Genomic DNA, 15,814 nt, shown 5'->3' on the forward strand with positions numbered 1-15,814 from the left:
AATTTGTTTATTTCATTTATTTTGATTGGCATGGTTGTTTTTGGTGTTGTTTATGATTTTTTTTTCTTCATAGATGTTTCATGGGGATATAATTAACCGACAGGTCCCCTCCCCCGTCTGCTCCTCCTCCTTTCTCAACGCGGGCTTGGAACCGGCTATGGCGGAGTTAATGGCTTGGTCATGTCCTTAGAAGACCCAATGACCGCATCACAAAGCAAGTGCTTCTAGCTGTTCCATTGCCAGACTGGCGCAGGCGACCTGGCGGTCACTTTAAGAATTGGTGGACAGTTGCCAAAAACGACCTCGACCCCCGGGGTAGATATCGAAAGTTTGGCACAAGGTGGGTGAAATGCTGTCTTCGGTTTGCTGAAGAGCTGGCCCAAGGTCATGAGACATAGGAGTCAATCTTACGTAGTCAACTAGATGCTAGATGAGGCGTCCGCGTCTGGTCCCGCGGCAAGTACAAGTAAAAGTAAGTGTTTAGGATTTTTTTTCTTTTTTCTTCTTGTCATTCCGCTCTATGTTAGTGCTATCATGTTTTGTAACGTTCAGTCTTCCAGTGTCACGAGACATAGAGCCCTTGTGGGGGTCGAATGTTTCAAAATTTCTTCTGTACTCACTTTGAACAAATTTATTGATTTATTGATTGATTGATTAATCAAAACACACCGACCGGTCAAAGCTTTTCTGTTTAACAGCTCAGAAGAGGTTTTTTTTCCAGCCTACCAAGCAGAATACTTGTGATCGTCTTTGTAAAAACCGTCTCCTAACATTTATGCCTACGTAAAAATCCCTTCTTGTAACCATCAGAAAACCCCTCTAAAATACAGCAGCTAGAAATTTGTTCTTTACTCATTTCTCAAAAAGTTCATTTTTAGGGCAGGATTTTGCAAATTTTTTTAAGAGGTGCTTCTAATTAATATTAAGAAGGAATTTTACCTCTAGTATCGCCTTAATTAAAAGAATGGATTTAGATAAGTTTCATGGTATAAGTGTGGCAGAGAGATCCGTCTGGGTAAGTACGAACATTTTGGAAATTCTAGGGCTTTTAGGCAAGCACATACACTGTACTTGTTTTTTTCTTTTTCGGTTAAAAAAAATTGATAATTCGAAAAGAACGCACCCAGATATACAGGAAAATGTAGGGTTTAGGTTTATATGGATGTAATATACGTTCTAAGCACTTTAAAAAGTATTTTACACCTTTCTTCCACTGCCTTAGCCTAAATTGAGAAGAAGTAAAACATTATGATAATTCAAGCATAAATCAACAGGACTTGCTATGAATGAACATATAAAACCTTAAACTTTTTTGTCTTCAAATGTATATAAACTACGTTTTATATATCTTTAAAGGTATACTAACCTTTGGTACCTTATATAATTTTTTTCTGCGGGATTAACCACAGAAAATTAAGTTTTTGGGGGTCTTAATGCTGGAATGCTGACCTTTAAGTTTAGAGTCAGACAAGTCAATAGATCTAAGTTAAGCCGATCTCTTATGTATGCTCTAAGACAGAACAAGCAACAGATAACAGATGAAAGACAAAAACTATTAAAGACTAAACCAAAAAAATAAATGTTTTACAAGTGAAATGAAGGAAAATACGGAAAGGTGGATAAAACAAACCCTAAAAACCAGATAATCGAGCACAAAAATAAATTAAAATAAAACTAAAATCTCAATAGGCTAAATAAAATGCCAAAGAGCCACCCCAACAACAACAAAATCAAAAGGGTAACTGAAAACGAAGAAAAAAAGAAATTCCAAGACGGTTTACGTTTTGCGACGTTTGGCCATACGACGTTTAGCAAATCATCTTTTGAAATTAAAACACCATTTAACAGTTATGTGTTAAAAAATGTTTATATAAGATTATTCACAAAGTGCAGCAAAAGTCGATTTTTCATTTCGAAAGCCAATTAATCTTTTTAGGATATAAACATTGAGAACCGTCAGTGAAATAATAGGCACCACTCTCACAAGTATTTCACTTTAAAAAAAATATATGCCACGGAATCTGCTTGGTTACCCCTTAAACTCGCTAACCATATAAAATCCATTAGGTGATTCATGCTTTTTTTTAATTGCCTTGAAGTTTAATATCATATTTCAAAGCAGGAGCGTAATTTTTTATGGAGCAGGAGGGGCAACTGCCCATTTCAGAAATCAGTTTGCTCCCCCCTCTCCCCCCCCCGAACTGAAATTCCATTTCTTCCAAAATCTTGTCAAAACTAAGATAAACCTGCATACTTCAAGCATCAAGTGAAACAGATCATATATTTTTTTATTTACCTTTATAGTACTATAAATTACCATAATATAGTGCACTAAAGTACATTTATAGTACTTTTAAGCACTAAATAGTACCTTTATGGTACTAAACGGCTTATTTTTTTAATTATTGCTCTCATTTTCACTGTATTTGGGAAATTTGACTCTAGCTTTACGCCCTCCCCCCTCAGAATTTTGAAGAAATTACGCCCTGTTTCAAGGCTTTACAATTATTGCTAAAGATGATAAAGCGGGTGAGAAAGCGGATGGTAAGCGGATATTAGCGTTACCTTTCTTCTTTGTCAATTCTGTCACAAATCAGCCGGAGATAGATGGCGCGGCAGTACAAAATTTAAATATCACTGTTTTAGGCTTAATCAAAGACGATAATTTGACGAAGGAAACAAGTTCACGCAACGCTTTATTTATCATCTTATGAAGCAAAGAAATAATCGAACGTCTATTTTCCTAAAAATGTCCGTATAACATTATTCAAATAATAAAGCAAAATGTATGAGTGATAAAGTCTACTTTGCTTAAAATCAAATGTGCTTTTCTTTTAAAGTATTTCCACCTCGACCTTGATACAAATTTTGAAATGAAAATACTTCTCAAAATCAGATTTTCCAATTATATCCATAAAATATTGTCCAAGCAGTGAAGCAATATAAAATTAAGATATAATAAAATTTTGCAACAACACAAAATCTGTTTCTTCTCGATGATTTCCACTACGAATTAGTGTCACCCGATGTTTCAGATGATGTGAGGCGGTTAGTGCAACGGAACCGCTTTTGAAAGATATTTCTCACTTCGGGGCTACACAGTATGTACAAATAGAAATTAGACGCGAAATTGCAAACTTCCAGAACATTTGTAACATTTTTGAAAACTAAAAACGAAAAATATTTTTCAAGATCCTCAGAATAAATTATTGCCATAATGGCAGATGGTAAAGTAGTTACCAAAAAGATGGCAACAACACCACTAAGCATAAGAAAATATCTTCTTTCTCTCTGATAGTCAGATGAAGCCATTGCGCTGGTTGAGCCTTTCAAGCCGATTCTTCGTTTCGAGAGCTTTGTAAATTTTCTCAAAATACATACATTGAGAACCGTCAGTAAAATTATAGGTATCACTCTCACAAGTATTTCACTTGAAAATACAAATATATGCCAAGGCAGCTGGTTGGTTACAGCTCTTCGCTCACTGATTATATAGAAACCATCTGGTGATTCATGGAATTTCTTCAACAGACAGAGTGGTGCACTCAGTAGCGCTGATAGAGTTGTAGCAATTATGACAGATCGAAGAGCATTTTTTCTGGTGTGTACAATCTTAAAATAATGCGGACGGCAGGCTGATATATACCTATAAAATATATATATACCTATAAATATATACCTATATATACCTGTAATACCTATACCTATATAACTATAATATATATACCTATAAAAAAGACAGAAAAATAGTTTGCTTTTGGTATTTTTATCTGAATAAGGAGAATGGGGTACAAGGGGCTGAATAGGGGCCAAAAAGCTTTACTCTAAAATAGAAATCACTCTTGATTCATTTTTCAGTATTAAATTTACATTTTATTTTTTGGGAATACATCCTTGTAGCAAGACTTTTATAAACATTTTTCACCTGGTTACTAGTCTTGTCACCAAGCCTCACTATAGCTAAAAAAATCAAAGCAATAAAGGACAATTTTATTATTTTTGCAATTCAGAAATATAAAGTTATAAAAAGAATAGAAGATCGAGTCAGAAAGTAGCTGGCGCGCTATCTCATTGGCTCTCTTTTAAGTGTGGTCGTCAAATACCAAAAGTTATAATAATAATTTTTTTATGAATCTCAGATGAATATACTCACGAGGATAGGCTGAATATTAAAGATTGGAGTTATTTTGGTGCTGTGAGATGTTTTGGGTTCTCCGCTCCGTCCTAATCTCCTTTCTCCGCTCCAATTCCTGACAGAGATATCCTGCTTGTGCTGTCTCATAGGGGTATCAGGGTGGACCTTTCACTAGTTTTTCTAACCAAAATTGTGACTTCTAACAGTGCTGCAGGGTGAACTTAAGGAGTGGGACCCTCCGAGTAAATTATAGCCTAGTAAACAAAACAGCATTTGCACTGGATGTTGACTAGTGGATAATTCTTCAGGGTTTGGTCACTTTTGGCAGGTTTTCTTTTGTGGGGAGGGGGCTGAAAAACACTTTCCTAACTAAATTATCTTTTATGGGTTGCCTCTTTGTAGAAGTAGGTATGAATATATAATGAGCCGGAGGTCGTGATTGCCTGTGCAGAATTTTGTCTCTAACTGATAGAAGAGTAGCTTCAAATGCTAAAAAATACTTGGCGACTAAGATGGGCTCATAATTGAAATATGAATGAAGGAAGTGTGAACTTAAGACAATGAATAAAATTGTTGAAGACCCGGAAGATGCCACTAGAAAACATAGTAGCAAAATATTGTACTGGTATGTTAATAAATTTAAAGGGAATAGTCAACCTGGACTTATCCCCGTTAAAGGTAGGAACGGGGCCACATATAGTAACAAGTAAAGAGGTAATGAAAAATGGGAATACCACTTTGAAAATTTGGAAAACCGTCATAGAGAATATATAATAAAACCGCGATAGAAAATATGTAGAAAAGAACGAAAAAACTTGTGACACTTTGGATGTGAAGGATGATTTATTCTGTAACGAAGAAGTAGTGAGAGTATTAAAAAAAATAAAAAATAATAAGGCCCCAGATACCGATAGTATGGTAAATACGTTTTTTTTATATATGATGTTTAGGAAGTTAAATATAGAATACTGAAGATTGTGAATACGATTTTTGAAAAGAGGGAAGTACCTATCGATTGTAGAAATACTCTAATAAAATCCCTGTATAAGAAAGGTGATAAGAGTGAATTTGGTATGCTAATAACAGAGGCATTAGTTTGGATTCTATAGGAAACGAATTACTTAGTAAGATGATACTTTTTAGACTTAGATATGCTTTATATAGAGTTTTAAGGAAAGAGTAGTGTGGTGTTAGGAAGGGACGAGGATGCGTCGACCAAAATTTCACTCTTAGATGCAGAATATGAGAAGCACCTGAGTCATCAAGCCCCTTTAGTCCTCGATTTTATCGATTTTTAGCAAGCGTTCTATTCATCTAATAGAAGAGCCTTAGTGAAGGCACTATCCTTGAATGATATACCAGATAAATTCATTAAAGTGTTTACTGCAATTTACGAGCATAACATTGCTGCAGTTAGAGGATAAATAAAATTAGTAGCTGGTTTAATATTGAAAAGCTAGTTCAGCGGGTTTACGTATTACCCTCATTTGTTTGGATCATTTTGATTGACTTTGTTCTAAGGAGATGGGAGAACACGGAATTAATGAGATGGGAGGTAAAATTCTCCTATACTTTGGTTATGTTTATGATTTAGTTATGCTAGTAGAGTATGTTAGCAAAACAAACGAATTTTTAGAGGCTTTGATAGTTCACAGAGCTTTGATACTAAGTCACCAATACTAAAGAAATGAAGGGGAAGAGGTAGTGTTAAGCAACAAGAAGATCAATCAAGTGGACAGCTTCACTTACCTAGGAAGCAGTATTAGCAAAGACTGTGGATGCAGTGTAGATGTTAAAAGTACAATGACCAAGGTCTAGAATGTTTTTTCAAAGTTGAAAGAAGTTTGAAAAATACGAAGATAAGTCTGCGAACCAAGATTAGAGTATTGGAAACTACAGTGATGACAGCGGTCAAAAATGGCTCGGAAGTATGGGTGCTCTACAAGACGAAGGATGATTTGCTAGATATTTCCCAGAAAAAGTACGTGTTGATTATTTGGGGTACCCAGATGACTAACCGTATTTGAAACAGTAAGCTGCACGAAAAAAAGGAAAAGTTTTGATCCCGCTTTATAGGGCTTTCAAGGCGAGAAAGGTTTAGCTGGCTAGGATAAGTTTTACAGATGAAGGATGACAAATTATGAAAGAGAGTCCTTGTCGGGAGACTGTCTAGTAAAAACAAGTCGTCCCCGAACGGGATGTCGTAAGGAAATATTTTAGGGAGATAGGAATTTCCTGGGAGGGTGTACAGAAGAGGTTTTAAACAGATACGGATGAAGGTGGAGCGTTGAGGTGGAGCTAAGTTGGTCTCAGGTGGTTTGGTGCTGCAGTGTGTTGTTAGTTGTAGTAGTACTAGTGGTATGATCAATGACGAGGTCATGAACAAAGCAAAATCGACAAATCGAGGAGCATTTGCTCTCATTTGTAACTATGGCTTTGACAAGTCTATGAGGAAAAAAAAAAAATCAAAAATGGTATTTTTTTCACTCTTCAAGCAAGGAAGTGTTGCTTGAGTTTTTTATACATCTACAAACGAATGAAAATTTTTAGCTTAATTTTCTATAATTTTTAACAAGCAAAAATATTTTAACATGAGGACATTTTTCTTTAGAATTTGAATAAAAAAAAATGCTTGTAATTTACCTGTGTGGCCTAATTTCAGCGGTCTGAAGCGAGGTTGAAAAGCTTTCCAACCTTAAATAGAAGATGACAGCACTCTTCAATAAAACAGGAAATGTAATTGTACTACTTATGATAGTTACTCGTTAAAATTTCAGTCATTATTAGATACACCCCTGAGATTTTGTATGGCTGAATTGCCTCAGCGGGGTGATAAGGGGATAAGTGACACCGAATAGTAAATTAGGATGCATGGACTGTTCAGGTAAGATTCTAACGACGGAAGAAAGTCTGTATTTCTTCGGTTTCCATAGGGGGATAATTTCGAACTATGTTTTTGAAACCATAATTCATCTCTATTTTCAGAATGGAACATACCCTTACCAACTTGGGAGCTGTGCCAAAAACGTTCAAGACGCCCTAAAACTACAATCAATTACAGTAAAATCTCCAGTTCCCCATGGGGGGCTAAGAGATTGTCAAATAAAGGTGAAAGAGATTTTAGAGCCTGGGAGGATCAGAAGAGTTAAGATGAAGGACTAGCAAAAAAACTTATAACACAAAAATTATAGGTAATGGATAAGCAAAATAAAACGGACATTCAAAAGAAAATTAAGGTAAATGAGGACAAGGAAATGAAATAAATACCTATCAATGGTCAATGCAACGACAATAAATATGCTTGTCCCCATAGCTGAATTTAGAAGGGGGATCTCAAGGTGTGCATAATAAATTGCCAAAAAGATACTTCCTGTAACGTTGTCAAAGACGCCAATCATTCTAATAAACAGGGGTATCCAGAGCAGTATTACAATAAGGTCTGCTGTTGCCAATTTTGAAAAGTAGTAGCCAAGCAAACTTCGAAACTGAAAATAGAAAAAAAGAGAAAAAGCAAAATTGGAACAAGTTTTCCCTGTGTTAATTTAGCTTTAAAAGGAACTCAAAATCTAAGGAACTAAAACAAGCTTGGTAGGCAACAGCACCTTCTTATCAGGATAAGGCTATGACTTATTCTAGGCTGTTGGTAAGACAATGGCTAGGGGTTTTACGTCAAAGCATAATGGGTTTCAAACAGTTTGTGGTAACAAAGTGTAAGCAAGGAATGACTTGGACCAATAATAACCGAAACTAAAAAAAAAAATATATTTTTGACAGCAGCTAATATATCAAAAGCATAGGCTTCATATGATGAATCCAAAAGTATGAAATTCATCCAGTATAATATTACACACCAAAAGCCGCGAGCCCGAAATAGTTTGCCAATTTTTAAAAAAAGTGAGAAACACCCTTAAAAAGGCAATACCCTCAAAAAGACTAGTAACCTGACGAAAATAATACCATTATATTCAGCATTCAGTGCTGAGCAGTGTTGATGACAGTAAGCTCTTATCAACAAAAATGTCGAATTTTGCATTTTTTTTTTCTTTTTACCACAAAAGAAAGATTGCGCATGCATTTTTACTTGTTTGTTTGCCCGTTCTTTTTCCTCAGGGGTTTGTCATACCGAGCCAATGGTCCTAGAAAATCTGGAGAATGCTCATTCAAAATGAAATTGACAGTTCTAGTGCTTTTTCAACTGATCAAAACGATTGTTCCACGTAAAAGTGGCCATTTTGTTGCCACTTTTGCCATTTTTGCCATTTTGTGGTGCCAACCCACGATGCTGCCCCACGGAGGACCAAAATTACTATGGATTTAAAGCATAAAAATAGCCAATTGATTTAAAAATGTCAAAGACTATGAATTGAGCTTTCAGTTTGCAGAGGACATATTACCAGACGGTAACGCATTCGTTTCAGAAAAGTCTCGTAGTCCGTACAAATCCGTAGTCCGGATCTTTAATATCGACACTTATCTTAATGCTTGATTTAACTAAATTGATCCATTTGATTTTTTGTGAAATTAATTTTTAAAATATTTTCCTCAAAAGAATTTATTCAAGGAAAACTGCAGAGTTATATTAAACCAAACATGAGCATAAATAAGTTCAAATAGTTTTTCAAGCGTAAAACTTCTATAAAACCACCATCAATAAATAAATAAGGCTCAAAACGAACAGAAATTACAATCAATAATCAAGTAAAACTCAAAATGAGCAGCAATTACCACATAATATAGTAGGGCTCCCCCCCCTGTGCCTTCTGAAGACCAGAACACAATTTTTACTTTACTGAACACGATCTTTATTTCGAGTTATGTGTTTTACTTCTCACAACACCAATAAAAAAGAGAGAAAATCACCATCATAACGAAGATTACAAAAAAGCAAAAAAAACCGAAGATTACAAAAAAAAAATGAATGTGGATTGATAGTTTAGTATATATGATTTTATTCTTTCTGGAAAGTCAAAAGAATTTTGATTTATTAAAGTTAATCTATGAAAACATTTAAAATGTTCTTAGGTTCTGTATATAGCTTCAGTGAGTTCTTAACTTTAATATTAGTAAGACAAGTAGCTGTATGCACATTATACATTTTGCTTAGATCAACACCCCCCTTTAGAATGCCCTGAAATATTCAATTTTATACCCTAAGTAGTTCCAGGAATATTGTTGATACGTTTATTTGAAAACCCGTGTTCATCTGTACCCTTACCCTCTACTGGTCTTATTACTAGTGTGAGTACGCAGTACACGTAGTGGTAGTCTTAGTAGAAGTAGCAACAGTAGAAATAGTACCCGTGTGCAAAAACTGCCTTTTCGTTAGTTCAACATTCCTATCAATATGCCCTGGCAGTTTCAGGTTAATGCTCTAAGCCGTTCGTGAAAAACTGCTGGTACACTCTCTCGGTAACCTCCAGGCACATAGTATGTTTTGATTTCGTTCAGCATCCCCCTAAGGATTCCTTTAAAGTTCCAATTTAATACCCCTAGACCTAGTGGTAGTCGCAGCAGAAGTAGTAGTTGCGGTTGCAATAGTAATAGCAGTTATAGTAGAAGTAGTGGTGTTTATAAAGTGCCTCTCTGTCAATTGATCATCCCCTTCATCAATCTCTGAAAGTTTCAACTTAATTACCTAAGCGATTCCTGAGATACGTACTTTTGAAAACCTGCATGCGCATAGTGTCTTTTGCTTTATTTCAGAATCCCCCAAACATTCCCTGGAGGCTTAACCTGAATACCCTTAGCCTCAGTAATAGTAGTAGTAGTCGTAACGGGAGTAGTAGTTGCAATAGTTTTGGCTTGCATATAGTGCCTTTTGGCTAGTTAAACATTGCACTCAACATTCCCTGAAAGTCTCAATTTAATACTCTAAGCCGTTCCTAAGACTTTGCTTATATGCCCATTTGACAAACTACATGTATGTAGTGTGTCTTGATTTAGTTCAAACTCTCTCTAATGATTCGTGAAAGTTTTACCGTAATACCTATAGCCTCAGTAGTGATAATAGTCGTAGTAGTAGTAGCAGGCACTAGTAGTAGCTACCTTGTCTAATTCATTTGTAAATTTCTCTCAACAAAAGCAATTATTTAAGGATTGACATATATTACCAATAAAATTTCGCCAAGCTGATTACCATTTGCCATAAAAATAACAGTCAGACATAACAGTGCTAAATTACGTATTTTTTCAAATAGTTTCTAAACACGTCATCTCTTGGCGTGGTTTTAGTAGAAAAATTGAGAGAAATAATCTACAAACTAAATTTTATCGCTTTACTCATAAAAAAAATATTTCCAATGATTTTCCAAAAAGGACGTCACTAGTTATCTAGTCTGGTGGAAAAATATTGTCAAATTTAAGTCTTTCATTTAGTCTCTGTAAATTAAATACTACATTAAGTTTATATATTCAAATGAAATAATCGAATTTGATAAATACGAAATTAAATTCAATAAATAAATCTAATAGAAATCCATATTAAGTATTTCAATTTAACTTTGTACCCTATATCATTTGATGATATAGAAGCAGTTGTCTGGCCCTTAGAGGATTTGAACATTTTTTTTCGAGGGTTACAATTCCCAAAAGTTCACTTATGTAATCGTATTAGTTTCTTGTCGGGAAAGTTTTATCCTTTTCCCTTGTTTCAGTGTGTTTGCTTATTACACAGTTTAGTTTATATAACACCACATGTTTGAAAAATTTAAAATATTGTCAATAGAGGGGGCTAATTGGAAGTGTCACCTATAATTGAAAGTCTGAATATTACAATTATAACAACCAATTATTATACTACAACCTTAAATATCATTTTATTATATTATACACACAAAACAGTAAAAATTAGTAACAGTTTAATAATCGCAATTTGAAGTTATTACATTGCAAAGGACAAATACCTATTTTCTTATGTTTTGGCAATATAAATTAGAGACAATGCTCTAGCATTAATTTTTTTTTATTTACATATTCATTCATAGTGATATCTGTCAATTAAAAGTTTGAAAAATTTCAGGACTTTTTTTTGCTCGAATTAGGGCTCTTGGTGTGGCTCTTTATTTTTGTTTGAGAAAGTTCTTTTTTAGAATACTTTTTGTTTAATTTTAAGGACTTGTTAAATTGTTTTAAATTTCAGGACTTTTTTTGCTGAAATTAGGTTTTGGTATGGCTCTTTATTTTTGGTATGGCTCTTTAATTATATTGGTATGGCTGTTTACTTATATTTTTTTTAAATTTCAGGACTTTTTTTTGCTCAAATTAGGTTTTGGTATGGTTTTTTTTTGTGTTTGAGAAAATTCTTTTTTAGAATACCTTTTTTTAATTTTCAGGACTTGTTAATTTTGTTTTAATTTCAGGCCTTTTTTTTTGCTCAAATTATATTTTGGCATGGCTGTTTATTTTTGGTAAGGCTCTTTATTTATATTGTAATGCCTCTTTGCTTATATTTTTTTTTAAATTTCAGGACTTTATTTCTGCTCAAATTAGGTTTTGGTATGGCTCTTTATTTTTGTTTGAGAAACCACTTTTTTAGATTGCCTTTTTTAATTAATACATAAAATAACACTGAATTTTTTTGCATATTTTTTTTTATTTTCTTTTTTGTTTGTTTTGTTCGTTTGTTAAGCATTTGTTATATAATTCATGTGGTCACCCAGTATCAAGGGCTTTCATGTCTTTTTTTGGCAGCAGCTTGGATTAATGTTAAATGTGTATCATTTTGTAATATAACGAATTCATTTGTTTGATTATTAAATAAAAAAAACCAAGTTTTTTTTTAACTGAAAGTAAGGAGCGACATTAAAACTTAGAAACGAACAGACATTATTCCGTATATGAAAGGGGCTGTCCCCTCCTCAACGCCTCGCTCTTTACGCTAAAGTTTGACTCTGTCTCACAACTTTATTTTTTTTAAAAATAAACGAGAGCAAGTTTAATTATCGCAGTCTTGCGTTAATTAAACAAATTACACTACTTTAGACTACGTTAGGAGGGCACTCCTCGCCCCCTGGATCCGCCACTGATTTGTTTTTAAAGTTGAGCATTGCTTACCATTTCCCAAAAAGGGAAGGCTTGAAGTTTTGCAGTTGGTAAAATATCACTGAGAAAATGAAAAATTATGCCTTTTTTTCTTTTGGCTAATATGCTGTCGAAATTGCTAATAAAATCAAAAATGGATTGAATTCATAATGGGTGACGTCTGAGGCTCGGAACGGCCCAATCAGCGTGGATGTACATATATATATATATATATATATATATATATATATATATATATATATATATATATATATATATATATATATATATATATATATATATATATATATATATATATATATATATATATATATATATATATATATATATATATATATATATATATATATATATATATATATATATATTAGTAGAATGCTAATAATGAATTTGCGTAGACATATAGCAATTTGAAATATCATATGGATTTTGAGTAGACATATAGCAATTTGAAATATCATATGGAATTTGCGTAGACATATAGCAATTTGAAATATCATATGGATTTTGTGTAGACATATAGCAATTTGAAATATCATATGGATTTTGCGTAGACATATAGCAATTTGAAATATCATATGGATTTTGCGTAGACATATAGCAATTTGAAATATCATATGGATTTTGCGTAGACATATAGCAATTTGAAATATCATATGGATTTTGCGTAGACATATAGCAATTTGAAATATCATATGGATTTTGAGTAGACATATAGCAATTTGAAATATCATATGGATTTTGGGTGAAGCTATATACTTTGCGTAGGCCCCCGTACCAAACAGGTTTTTTTCCGATAGATATTCTATTCTACTGGTCATTACACTCTTTCTTTGCCAAGAGATTTACGCAATTTCAAAGTTCAATGTCTCTTTTTTAGTGATAAACCAAAACCAGCATGTCTTGTTTCGCTGGTATGCACTTATTTTTTTGTATATTTTCAGGTTTCAAATTAAATTCTTCATCAGTTTTGAATAGTTTATTCAACTTAACACTACTGACATTTTTTGTAAACATTTACATAGAAAGTGGATAATTATAAGCAATTTCTGGTGAGTAAAAATTTTCTCATTATTACAATAAAGAAATTGTCTTGTCATTAAGTCAAGGAAGAAATTCTTTCCTTACACTGTGTGCTTACCTCTTTTAAAAAGTTTTGACTACTTAAGACAGACACTAGAACTAAGGGTACTTATGCACTTAGAAGCCTATTGTTTAGGAGCTGAAACCTCTACACAGTTCTCTTATAGGCTGAAATTTAAGGTGCGATTTTTATCAAGATCAGTGGGCCTTTTTAGAGTTTCAGTTACTATTAACCTGATTTGTTCCTTACTTATAGTTCGTTACCATGTACTGTTGGAAAATGTATTTCAGTGATATTTTAGATCATAGTAATCTAATGGCTCTTTTAGTCTTTAGAAGAAGAATTAGAAAAATTTATAATCCTCGCTGCTTAAATTAGCTTAAGAGCTTAAAATAATAAAAAAAAACATAAATTTTTAAAAATTATTATATAAGGTTTACAATAAAATAAAATATAAATGTTTATTTCATTGAAAAAAAAAAAAATTTCCACCTAAAAAAATTTTAAAAACAGTTTTTTAATGCAAAAAAATAGGCACATATTGCACCCTGTTTATCCGTCGATTCTTAATCTTTATGACCCAAGGACCAAAATGGTCCCATTCCCCCTGCCAGCTTTTTAGCAGAAAGATAATTATCTTGCAACTTTTTTGAAGCAGAAGGCTTAGCTTTCGATCGGTAATTTGGGGTTAGAATAAAATGTTGATTCTTTTAATGTATTAATTGTTACAAAAGCTTCCTTTTTAGAGTTTCGGTTACTATTAACCTGATTTGTTCCTTACTTATAGTTCGTTACCATGTACTGCTGGAAAATGTATTTCAGTGATATTTTAGATCATAGTAGCCTAATGGTGCTTTTAGTCTTTAGAAGAAGAACCAAAACAATTTAGAATCTATGCTGCTGCTTACCTTAGTTTAAGAGCTGAAAATCATTCTAAAAAATCTAAATTTGTAACAATGAGTATTTTATTTTGATTATAAAGGAAAATATAAATATTTATTTAATTGAAAAAAAAAATTTCCAGCTCCCCCTATTTTAACACCAGTTTTTTAATGCAAAAAATAGGCACATATTGCACCCTGTTAATTCGTGGATTCTTAATCTTTACGACCCAAGGACCAAAATGGTCCCATTCCCCCTGCTAGCTTTTTAGAATAAAGATAAGCATCTTGCAAATTTTTCTAAGAAGAAAAAAAAACAAAAAAAAACTCAAGTAAGGTTTTTTACAATTTAGTATTAATCACGGTTTTGTCGAATTAATATTATATTGCACAAAAAATTAGATGGAATAACTTGATTCCTAAATCAAGATGTTTTTTACAATAATATAGTCGCCAGGCATACACTTACGTCTTTTACAAACTCAAAATACATTTTTTTTTCTCGCTAAATTTTGCCTTTTTTTTCAAGGAAGATGATACGTGCAATAACCCCCCTTCTGAAAAGAAAGCAAGATATAGCGAAGGTGTATTAATGCAAGCTGCAAGACCATCAATTATCAAATACGCCGGTAGAATTACACACGATCTGGACCATCCAACGAGCACCCAAATTATAGTGACAGTGCCCTCTAACCCCAGTGTTAGCTGCACCCAAGCTGGAAGGAAGTTGAAGAGAGAATGGACTGCTTCTCATAATGCCTCAGCTCAGCCTACTGAAGATCGTGAGCTTGACCCCCTTCATGTTTTGCCAAGGAGTTCAGATATAGAAGCCCAGTCAGAATTTGTAAGTATATACATAATTTTTTCTATCCCTATTTTCAAAAATAAGGTAAATTTTCTCAGGCGCATAGCTTTTGATGATTAAAAATTAAAATTTTTTTCTAAACTATTTAATTTTATTTCATTAACCAAATTAGTGGTATATAAAGTAATGATTATAACGAATTTCTATAAAAAAAAAAATTACCTTTTAAATTATAACAAACACGAATTATAATGAAATAATACAAAATTGCATTTAAAACAAAAACTAAATATTTGAAAAAAAAAAAAAAAAAAACGATTTGATATTTAAAAGTTGGCAAGCATGATTTAAAAGGGTATTATTGCGCTAAGCCATTTGCGCGCATCCGCTCCTTATCAGATCTCCCATCGCTAAATTTGAATTTTAATCCGCTCGATAGCTATAATTTGAATTCTAAGTGGGCTTCTTGTGACAGGATGTGTATTTCCGATAAGATATATTAACACATAGGAAGAAGGTTTTTAGTAATCTCCAATTATGTCTTCACAGTGTTGTCAAGAAACATTATTTGGGGCGAAGTCAGGTCAGCGAAACCCTGATATGTTTTTAATATATAATTTGAGGATTTATTGCTCGAACCGGATGGTGAGGTTTAGGACCCCCAACTTGAATGGGCATAAATATTCCTAGAACAAAGGACGCCCCTAATTCAGAAGGGGTCCCCTCTAGAAGGGTGTGGGGGTTGGGTTGGGGGGTTGGGGGGGGGGTTGTGGGGGGTTGGGGGGCTCTAAAAAGGACCATCCAACATTTTAATTGCACTTTAATTGTTGATATGGATGGAGAAAAAAAAGTTCTTCACTCTAATAATC

At 33.4% G+C, this 15,814-nt stretch overlaps 1 protein-coding gene across 1 annotated transcript in view; it reads right to left on the reverse strand.

Annotated features, from left to right (window-relative positions):
* Nucleotides 1-2,233: 2,233 nt before the first annotated feature.
* The window catches only part of LOC148945735 (putative G protein-coupled receptor B0563.6), a 68,056-nt gene continuing 54,475 nt past the window's right edge, over nucleotides 2,234-15,814 (reverse strand). Inside the window, exons 3-4 of the mRNA XM_089097717.1 lie at nucleotides 7,403-7,620; nucleotides 2,234-3,646 (exon numbers count right to left, since the gene is read on the reverse strand). Of these exons, the coding sequence (XP_088953843.1) occupies nucleotides 3,007-3,646; nucleotides 7,403-7,620 (858 nt within the window). The 3' untranslated portion in view covers nucleotides 2,234-3,006. The remainder of the gene's footprint in view (nucleotides 3,647-7,402; nucleotides 7,621-15,814) is intronic.

The sequence above is a fragment of the Artemia sp. Qi Xiang Cuo genome, chromosome 12, assembly GCF_049724085.1.
Source record: "Artemia sp. Qi Xiang Cuo chromosome 12, ASM4972408v1, whole genome shotgun sequence".
Lineage (NCBI taxonomy): Eukaryota > Metazoa > Arthropoda > Branchiopoda > Anostraca > Artemiidae > Artemia > Artemia sp. Qi Xiang Cuo.